The sequence below is a fragment of the Ciconia boyciana genome, chromosome 19 (assembly GCF_034638445.1).
Source record: "Ciconia boyciana chromosome 19, ASM3463844v1, whole genome shotgun sequence".
NCBI lineage: Eukaryota > Metazoa > Chordata > Aves > Ciconiiformes > Ciconiidae > Ciconia > Ciconia boyciana.
In genome coordinates this window covers 1285430-1296307 of record NC_132952.1, presented here as the reverse complement: position 1 = coordinate 1296307, position 10878 = coordinate 1285430, and the positions used below count along the sequence as shown (strand labels likewise).

Sequence of the window (10878 nt, the reverse complement as noted above, 5' to 3'; positions counted from 1 at the left end):
TAAAAATAAAAGAAAAAAAGATTAAAACAAAATATTTTCTATAAATAATACATGTATTTTGGTTTAGTGCTCCCGCCCTCAGGTTTGAAGTTTACTTTTTTTTCAAGTACCTTTTTTCCTCCATGATCACCTTTTGTGTTTATCTATTTTTACCTCTCCCACTCGTGCATGTGTGGGGGAAGGGGGGGCCTGCGCGAGAATTGGCCTTGCTGCACTGTGATTGGCGAAGACGTGAAACTTTTTAAAAAAATACTTAAATTGTTTCTTTTTTTTTTTTTCCTCTGTATTTTAAGTTTTAATTATCCTCCGACTCCTCTTCGGCCTCCCGTAGCCACGTGAAGAATGCTGTGACAGATTTTAGCGCTACTCCTTTCCCGTTCTGCTCCGCTGGGTCCTTGCTGCTTTCCCACTTGTAGAAGGCATCCTCTGATATTACCTCCTCATCATACAGGCAATCAAAAAACATCCGCAACAAATCTGCAATAATGGAATAATGGGAGAGAACAGCTGTTAGCACTGCGCAGCTGAAGTCAGTGGCAAAGACGCGGTTACGGATAAGGGGATTAACGTGACCTTTAATGCAAGAGATGCAGATACAAGTAAAAGGAAGGTCTGTTACTGAGTTATTGCTTCCTGGCTGGTTCCACACAGCTGAGAGGGAAAACAGGTCCCTGTGATGCTGTCGGGTAACACATGCTCCACAGAAAAGGGCAAGCTGGGAAAGCAGCCGTGGGAACGTATTCTCTAGGGACAGTCTCTATTGCTGGACTTTACTCTCGTGGAAACAACCTTTCCTCGTACCGTCAGGGTTCATATCCCCAGCACAGACGCAACACTTACTAGGAGGCTGATCAAGTTTTACTATTGATGCTTGTAGTGCATAAAGTGCTTGTAGTTCCTTCTCTGTGTCCGAGTCTAGGTACTTGAGTAAGATCGGCACTCTCTGTTTGATAACAGCAGTGTCCACACGGAAGCTAGAAGAGTCCGCTGAGGGGAAGAGAAGAACACAGGGTCAGCTTTGGTACACGGCAGCAGGGGCGGGTCTTTTATCACCTTTATTTATTCAAACAGGAATCACAGATACAGGTTAGCGTGAAGAGACAAGAGGACGAGAAACAACAGGAAGTATTTCTGATCAACGGCTTCTTCTGGAAGTCTGGGTTCTTCCGGTTCCCCAAATTCAACCAGTATCTGCAGCGACCCTGGCTCTAACCAGCCTGCTGGCACACGCAGAAGAATTACAACCTCACTTTGCAGTGCAAATCGTTGTGTTTTCACAGACAACTGGGTGCCCAAAGTGCGTACAATGGCTAGGGCTAAAATTTCAGTTATCTAGAAGGTTTTTAGAAAATTTAATCTTTTTTTTCCTAAAAATACTAAGGCAGAAACAGAATCATAAGCTGCACATGGCACAGGAAATCAGGAATAGATAAAAAATACACATTAGAAGTCCATCAGCAACATGGATAAATTATTCAGCAGCTTTTAAGTAGATCATGCAACACAATTACGTGATATTTTGAAAACAAAAGGAAAAAAACACCTCAATTAGTGGCAAGGTCAAAATGTAAACTAGAAGAAGATGTTCCTGATACACATCAGGGAACCCTTAAACATTTGTAACCAAATCCTGCGTCATTTCGCCATTAACACTAGGTGGCATCAGAAAGGTTCTCTTCTCAGGGAGAAGAAAGGAGCTGGGCTGTCTTTCCCCTAGCATCAAGATGAAGTTCAGACCATTCTCTCCACCAAGCGTGACACTTACAGCTACGAGCAGAGCCGGGTACTTTACAAGCACAATTTTTGGCCTTGCCAGATGCCAACAGTGAAGTTAAAGAAAACAAAGTGAACTGACCAGATGTTTCTGGCTGCAGCGCTTTATTCAAGCCCCCCTGAGGGCCTGAGGCTCACACGTCTGACTTGGGAACCCACCCTTGCCTCCATTTCCAGCCGACTGCCGTACATTCAAGTAATCCACGTAAACCGTCTTTCCAAAATTGCAACTTTGGACATAAAACTACTGACAAGACAGAGATGCAGGCTGGCTTCTCTTCTGCAACCCACGCTTCCGACTTGCACGTGGCAACCTGCGATGGTAAAGCGCCCACGCATACTTGCTGACACAGGAGTGGAAATGCTAATTATCTTAATAATGTCTAGCGCATTTCCACCTTCACTAAAAAAAAAAAATAAATCCATGAACAATCTGGCGTTACTCAGAGTCGTCTGAAACGTCTGCTTGTGCGAGGTCACTGGGACACGCCAGAGCCTCGAGAACACCACAACCAGCAAAGCGCCTGTCTCTCATGGGGGGAACGGACATCCTGCTCTCGAGCACTAGAATTCAACATGGTGCAAAAGGCTTAGTGTGTGATTAAAAAAACCAGCCTCAGGGGAGGGAAAAGTGATATAAACCAGAAAAACATAAAAGAATTCTTTGCACATTTGGGTTTACATTGCAAGGTACTCACCTATAATAGCTGCTTTACAAACTGCTGTCATTAAAGCTCTAAGGAATGTAGGTGAACTCATCTGGCTTTCATCTAGATTAGCCTGAAATCAAGAGTAAATGGACCAGTTAAAAACACGCTGCTGCATGAGAGCAAGCATTTCCAAACTCCATGGCTGAATTTGGCACCAAGTTCAAGTTCAGCAAGAGCTGCTGCAGTAGAAATCCAGTTCGCCCCTCTGCAAAAACTCAGCTTCCCCATTTGCTTCTTGAAACTAGCTCAGGTACGTCAATATGCAACAACAGTTCTCATACAACCAATGCAGCATTTAACTACTCCCACAACTAGTCATTTGTCTCAAGAAACAACCCAAACCAACAACGTTTGGCTTTTACAATGCCCTTATACATTTTCTGTGAGTTTTAGGCTTTTTCAACAAATTTTACAGCATGCTCCTTGGGTGCTTTGCTTTGTAGAAGAAATTGTTTGCTTTGTAGAAGAAATTCAGAGAATGGCTATGTAACTTGTCCAAGACTACAAAGAGCCATGGGTGTCCCCAGATTTTCAGTGCTGCTGTCATTCCACTCTCAACTTCTCTAATGGCAGCAGAAAAATGACATTTCTAACATGTTGCTACAGCAATAGAAATAACTGAAATGAAGCCGACCGAGATTTAGCTGTAAGCACAGATCTAAATGAATCAGGTTGGGTACAATTTTAGACACTAGATTAAATATCTGGCTTAAAGGATGCAGCCAGAGAGAGAGGGCAAAAGATCAGTGGGTTGACAGGGCTTCTTTTTTTTCTTTATTTTCTTTTACAGTTTTACTGGCCCAATGCACTAGGAAAGGTACATGTGCCCTCAGTGACTGCCCAGGATGTTTTTGCAGCAGGGCAGGGGGAATTTGGTAGGTCACGTTGCAAAAAGCAAGGAGATGCTTTTATCCCATATTTTGGGAAGAAAGAATGTAGCAGTGTACTGGTCTAAAATGTAATAAGTAGCCAGAAGCAGTGTTTTCAGTGTCAAAAAGTCTACAGTATTTAAAAGGCAGTTACACAGTTGTACGTTAATATGGCTAAAATTCTTTCTTCCTAAAGCTTACTTGGAAATAACTGACTGATTGTATTTTAGATTTTAATTCTTTGGAAGCGTTGATTGCGCAGACCGAATCATCTTGGTGTCCTATGCCTAGGGAGGAGCCTGCAGAGATGCTCCTTTAGATGAGAAAGTATTTACAAAAGCAGTTAACAAACTGCGTGCAGGGAGGGTGAAGATAGTCTTTGTACCTCTACCCAGTCAAAGATTTGTTCATCGTTCGCCTTGTCCTCAACAATGAGTTTCTCCAGCTGCTTGTTCAGCTCTTCTGCAGAGAGTTCTTTCTCTGAAAGTGCTTCTGAGGAACTGGAACAGTCGGACTCCGTGAAGTCCAACTTCTGCAACATCAGAAGTGATGAGAATTAGTTAAATATACTTTCCTATGCTGAATTATACCAAATTGAGGCAGCAAGCTACACTTCATTCTGCTTTCTGGCATCTTTCAACTGCTAAGTTATCATTACAACGATTTATATACTTTTTCTGTTCCAAAGATTATAAACCATTTTACAAACACGTGGGAACTACATTATCCAGCAAAGACAGCCAGGCATCTCAGAGCAACTCCAGCCCTGCACAATACGAGTGTGCACAAAATAAAGTGCATGTTGCTCAACTAAAACTACGGGGAGCTGGAATGCAATTACCAGAGCTGGCATTCACTCAAAGAAATTGCAGCTAATGCCCCAATTCATTGCAAAATGTGACGGAGGATCTACAGTCCCCTCGCCAAGCCCCAGGCCTCAGTAATCCACTTCATTTCCTGCAGCGCAGCACTTCATAAGTGCTAAAACAGGGCAGTGGATCACTTGGAGCTCCAACGGGAGACCTCCAGCTTCTTCCTTAGGAGCAGCAAGAGCTGCAGGGTGCCCTCCATTAGTCCTGGCTCCTCTCGGTTGTGAAACCCCCCGGGATCGTAATGCAAGGCGGGATGAGTGAGTAATTGCTACCATTTATTCTGGCCCTTCTGCAGATCATCTGTCCTTGCTGCAAAACTCATTCTTGAGTTCATTCCCCGCTGCTGGAGCAAGAGATCTCCTAGAGGAAGCCAGCTGATGGGAGATGTGTGCCTGGGATCGGAGGGGACAAGCCTGTCCTCCCGGCGTTTCAGAAAGGAGGTGCTGAAATAGCCTAACCCCAACTTGGTGAGGGAGACACTTCACCCCACATCCCATACCAACTGTACGTAAGGATGGGATGGAAGGGGATGAACAAACGGGACGCGGGGCCAAAAACCAGTGTGCCAAAATCATTAAGCAAATGCTTGCTCTGAACTCACTTGTTCCGTGAGAAAGGTATGTACATCCTCCCCTTCGGGTAAGTAGTCCTTCCAACTGAGGCCAGTCTCCCTCCATAAGGCTCCCACTTTCTTATGGCTCTAAAAGACAAACAATTTGTTCATTTTAAAGACTTGAGAGACAACCAGGGGAGCTTACACAAGCCGGAGTGGTGCAGCTGTGTCAGGAGAAAAGAGAACTGTTCAGCCACCAAACAAGATGCCTAGCAATGAAGTGAAAACATCTGGAAATCCCGTGCAAGAGAAATCATATACGCAATCCTGCCACAGGTACACGCATCTTGTCAAGTGGTCAGATGCTACGGTGATGGGTAATAAACAAGGCATAATGTGACACGTGGGGTTTGCAACAACTTCAGCCAGAAATTACCTATGAGAAGTGACACAGCTGAACACGGCAGTTTCCCACAGCCGTGACACAGAGCTGGCAGCTCAATGACTTAGATTCTTCTCCTGACTCTCATTAACTTACTCTGTGACTCATTCTCCCCCTGCCTTGAAATCAAGGCACTGGCAAATTAGCTGCTTTCAGGAAATAATTATTTACATGGCTGTTTTCTGTGCAGAGATCAAGCCTCAAATTGAGGTACATAATACCAAGTTCACCCTTCAATTCCTAGAACTTATTGCAAACCTTGAGAAAAGGTCCTTTGCAGCACACACAGTTCAACCTTCTGCATCCTCTAATGTCACGCTGACCTTTTGGTATCCTGCCTAAGATGGCGTATATACAATTCTGACAAGAATAAAAATACTAGTAACAACCAGCTCTTTCCACCCAAATGCTTTGCAAAAACCTTTCCCTTACAGCACCTGCACAAGGGAGATCACTGCGTAGCCTAAGCTAAGCACTGATAAAAGCAGCCTGATTTTTAGTTTACAAAGCAGATTACAATTTTAAGCTTCCAATGCAGATCATTAAGAGCTAATTGTGCATAGTTCCTGCTACGATTCATCAGGATCTCAGTTAGATGACTGATATTACATGGAAATACCCGAGTCCAAGTATTGGCCTGGACAAGATCAAATTAGAAAGCTGTGGCAGAAACAGAAACCCAAGCCTGTGCTTCAACCCCCAGAGCATGGCGGCTTTTCTTTCAAAGAACAGAGAAACATCAGTGGAAGTCGACTGTCCAAACAAGCACAAGGCTAAAATAAATACATCAAAAGTCACTATTGGCACTGCTAGACGGAAATGCTCCTGGAATAGTCAACCTTATTTGAATGCATGCTTTAAAAAAAGAAAAAAAAAGAAAAAAAAAAAAGAGGCAAGTGAGGGATTTTACAGGGTTTCAGATAGACGCTATCCAAAGTGCAGTATTTAGCTGGATTGAAAAAAAAAAAAAAAGACGACAAAAATGGAGACAGTTATAGGGAAACCACCAAACTGTTTGGACACACAACTGTGAAATGTGTAAGAGAGCTCTAGAAGTTACAGGGTGAAAAGGTGTCACTACCCCTAGTGAAGGGTGAGTCTTAAGAGTTGGCAGGTTTAGTTTGGATAAGCACCCAGAAGTCTGAGGCCATCTGAAGCTTATCCGAACCCTCAGAACCTCTCCGGTCTGCAAGAACAGCTCTCTCGCAAGATTTCCGGCACTTGCTGCTTCTGGTCAGCCCAGAAATACCTTGAGAATGTCCCTCTTGCAGTATTTCAGCACTCTAGCTTCTGGAAGAAGCCAGGTGCAAAGGTACCTGCAAAAGGGAAAAGTGATAAGAAAAAAAAAAAGTTAACTTTTTGGAACCTTGTAAGGCTTGGTTTGAAACTGGGGATGAAGAGGCAGGTTTCCTAGGTTATCTGCACTGGCTGGCCCATCCCTAAATATCTTCATGTGGGAAACGTGTAGGCTTCATGCACAAACGTGTACTCGCTGCATCCAGCTCCTACCTATGAACAGTACAACTGGACACTTACCATTTGTTTGCATAGAAGGTGCAAGATTTCAGCAAGCAAGACGCCGGCTCTTCCCACAGGAAGCAAAGGTTTGCTAAATTCTCTAGAATGAAAGAAAACCATATATTTTTTCCTTATAATTTGAATTTGGAATGCAAGGCAAGGGGCAGTGATCGAACTGAGGCAGGAGATCACCTTTAACTTCTGCCAGGGATAAAGGATTTGGTCGAGCTAGCACTGCCGATAACACAGGCTTCAGTGATGCAGCGTTCTCGCCACAACAGGGCTCCTTACAAAGACTTTACTTTTACGTAACGTCAAATCCACTCATTTTTGTGGGACGCTGCCTCGGGCAGCAGGACCCTTTTTGGGGAAAAGGCTATTATTTTCTTAATACACTATTTAGAGGAAAAGGGAACTATTCAGTTGGGTTCTAGTTAATCCCCAAATGTATAAGGACATGTACAAAATACAGAAACTCTGGTCCTGGAAGCAGTTGCCAGTCTGGCGGGCAAGGTTTTGTGCCTGTTTAAGGCAATGCCCAGGTGGTAGTTATCACATTCCCAGACATAAAGACTCCTGCGCGATACCTCCCTCGCCTCAAATCTAAGTCTCGGAGCCTCAGCGTGGTCTTGAATGACTCCGACTGTACAACACTGGGGTATTTTTTAGCTCAGCTGAAACAAACAGGATTGAAGCAGATTTACAGATAAAACTTTCACCCCTGAACGGTGACTACAGAGCAGCAAGCTCCCTTCCCACCACAGCTTTCAGTCTGGTGTGAGTCCCGAACGATGTGCAAGCCTTTTATCAACTCGTACGAGAAGCTGAGCCTCTAACACTATTTGTCTTTTAGCTACTGATGGGAACCATGCTGTGAAAATACTATAGCGTAGCCAGGCAGACAGCTCAGCTCGACCGCCACTGAAAAAACCAGCATTGCTTACTGTATAAGTTCTCTCATAGAGATTCCTCCTTCTTTTAACATGGGGGTCACCAACTCAGCTAGGTACAACCAAATATGGGGTATATCTATGGCCATATCGTCCGCCATCTCCAAGGTATCTGAAAAACTTTAGAAAAAGGAAAAAGAAATGTCAAGCATTAAATTTAATTTAATACTTTAATCTGAGCAAATCTGCACTTTAAAAATCCTTTGTTACAGAGAAGGGAAGAGAAGGGAAGAGAAGGGAAGAGAAGGGAAGAGAAGGGAAGAGAAGGGAAGAGAAGGGAAGAGAAGGGAAGAGAAGGGAAGAGAAGGGAAGAGAAGGGAAGAGAAGGGAAGAGAAGGGAAGAGAAGGGAAGAGAAGGGAAGAGAAGGGAAGAGAAGGGAAGAGAAGGGAAGAGAAGGGAAGAGGGAGAATCAAAAAGGTAACAAAAAAACCTATCGCCATCTTATGCTTTCAGCGCTTCAAAACTGCCAGGAGTGAATTGCTCTATGCGCTAACATGGAGAGTATGTGGAAAAGGCATCGCCTTCCGTAAAACCAGCAGATACATCCCAGAAAGCTCCATTTACAATAATTCTTATATCCCAGTAACAAATCGTTTGCTAACTAGTAAAACCTGTAAAAGTAAAAAAGGCATTTTTGTCTATAAATGCAAAACATCTACTAAATGGAGCCTTCTTAAAAAAATCCAAACATTTACAGAAGGGGGGTTAATAATAACAGAAGTCCAAATGTAAGGTAATCAGCAAAATGTCTGCCAGTATATAAAACAACACACAAAAAAGTTCAATACACCAGAGGGAGGCTTCCGTGCAGAACAGAAAACGTGGCAGGATGAATTACAAAATCGCTCCCCAACTCTGGATACAGTTTCCAGAATTGCTCAAAACTCTTCTTTCTGATAAAAGCCTTGTAGGTGGCTTCACTTCCCATGCCCGGTACGACATGATCATTTTTATGGCTCTCCTGCCAGTTTCCGTCATGATTCATTTCTCCTTGAAAACCCTGAAAATTCTGGGGTCCAGTTTAGCGACTGTAAACGCATATTTTCTTTTGTGCTTCAAAACCAGAAACCATCTCCTTTGCTTTGTTATTTACGTCCTCTGCTACCTAGGTCTGTCCAAGCGTTTCTGCCAGAAATTGGTTTCCTGTTGTGTATCTCTCCAGACTTGCACTGTGACCAGTACTCATCCCATAACCCCTAATTACACAGTAATTTGTCTTGCGTGAATAAGTATAGTGGTTTTCGGTGTTCTTCTCATGTGCCCGCTGAACGCCACTTGCCCTTTCATCATCTTCAGGAGCTGTTTCGTTTTGCTTATGCCACATTCAGACCACACTTCCCACTATTTCATCAAGATCCTATTTATTTGGCATCACAACCACTTATCCACACTCCAGGAAACACAGGAACGGCTTTAATCACAATCCGTTATGGAAATGTATCACTTCAAACGAGTCGTTTTGACCATCAGCGACTGCGTGGACACAGACAAGTGGATATATATTTTTTTGCTGTTCCATACAATTTTGAACTCAGGCTGCCTAAACTCTTCCTGTGAGCCACTGGATTGCATCACGATGAAATTCACTGCCAGACATGGCACAGGGAGATCACCATCGGAGCAGTCAGCAGTACCGTGTGAGACACGATTCAAATAAAAGCAGCAAGATGGAGCTGACTATTCAGAAACCCAGTATCTGAAAGCATTATTTCATCTGCTCGTTTGCTGGCTGCTTTTCGTGGTTATCCCTGTTTTAATCATCCTGCTCTAAGCCCCAGCGAAGTCCGAGTGCCAGGGATCTCCTTGGGAACACGGATCCTTTTACAACTGGACACCAGTTCACATCCAGGCTGGAAACATAAAACCCAGAGAGCTGAAATGAACCAGCGGCCGAAACTCAGATCTCTTGAGGAAGGTCTAACCTGCCCGATACCGCATCTGGCGCGTATTCTCCTTCTCAGCCCCTCGAGAACACGACCACTCCTTAAAGTTGAGTTGTGCTGAGAAATGGCATCGTGTGGGCGAAGCCGGTTTGACCAGTGGGAGCGTGGCTGCAGTTCTGTGGATGCACAGGACCTGAGGCTACACACCTTCCAGGCATTAACGTCACGTGAAGATTTTTGTCGTCTTCCTCCTCTTTTAGTCATATTCAATGATTTGCCAAAAGGCAAACATGGACAAATGTATCGCAAAACAAATCTAAACACACACATCTAAACAGACACCTAAATATTCGCTTAGAAATAAATACTTATATAAATACGAAAATATTTACATTCACTAACGCATTTGAAATACTTAAAAATATATTACAATAATTATATTACTTATAAATACACCCAGGTGAAAATACTCCTTCAAAATGCGTGCATGGAGAAGGCAGGATACCACAGCAAGGTGGGAAATCGTTCCTCTCCAACACAGCATTCACGCGCAATGAACGCTCAAGAAACGTATCCGTTTCTACGCGCAGAATACAAACCCCTTGAAGAAATCCTGCTTGCTCAGCTTTCCCGACTGCACCAACTGATGTAATAACTGGCCCATGTGATCCCTGGTGATCTGACTCCTCTCGAGCGTCGACTCCACTCCCACTCGCACAAAAACGGGCAGCAGATTCTGGGCGCTCAGCTCCTCCACGCACTGCATTGCTTCCTGTTCGAACGACACACGGCATCATTTGCCTGAACTGAAAACACCAGAAAATGGGGCAGAAGAATACTTTCTACTACAAGGTAGTTCAGGGTGCACAGCTTAGCACCTGGCACACGGGATGGGGATTTTTTTGATGGCAGATCAAGAGACTGCTAGCCTTGGGTTTTTTTGGAAATGAATATTTAGTGAAGCTGCCAGGCAAATGTGCTGAACTAGGCTGTGGAACCTCATCACAAATCACCACTGAGATGGCAATCGAATAATAATAATGAGAATTTATACCACGCAGGCAACAGAATTTTTAAAATACACAGTCAGGCTCCAGGGTACAGTTCAGCTGCTCAGTGAAAGGACAGGAATTGTCTCCTGGGTGCCACCAAAACACCTATGATTTCATCAAATATCAAGCCAAGTCAGAAAGAGGACATAGGTTAGATTCACTGCTGATCTGATCCGGCACAGGAATGCCTGTGTTACAAACCCACACCATATAAAGAAGCAGAAAACAGGTAGGTAGCATTTGGAGGAAAATTTC

At 43.8% G+C, this 10878-nt stretch overlaps 1 protein-coding gene across 15 annotated transcripts in view; it reads right to left on the bottom strand.

Moving 5' to 3' along the window:
- Positions 1 to 265: 265 nt before the first annotated feature.
- The window catches only part of EIF4G3 (eukaryotic translation initiation factor 4 gamma 3), a 147450-nt gene continuing 136837 nt past the window's right edge, over positions 266 to 10878 (bottom strand). For all 15 annotated transcript variants that reach the window (XM_072883870.1, XM_072883877.1, XM_072883867.1 and 12 more), the window contains 8 exons: positions 10171 to 10343; positions 7682 to 7807; positions 6756 to 6837; positions 4826 to 4924; positions 3738 to 3884; positions 2472 to 2553; positions 841 to 987; positions 266 to 477 (listed from right to left, as the gene is read on the bottom strand). In XM_072883870.1, coding sequence (XP_072739971.1) covers positions 296 to 477; positions 841 to 987; positions 2472 to 2553; positions 3738 to 3884; positions 4826 to 4924; positions 6756 to 6837; positions 7682 to 7807; positions 10171 to 10343 — 1038 coding nt within the window. In that variant the 3' untranslated portion in view covers positions 266 to 295. The remainder of the gene's footprint in view (positions 478 to 840; positions 988 to 2471; positions 2554 to 3737; positions 3885 to 4825; positions 4925 to 6755; positions 6838 to 7681; positions 7808 to 10170; positions 10344 to 10878) is intronic.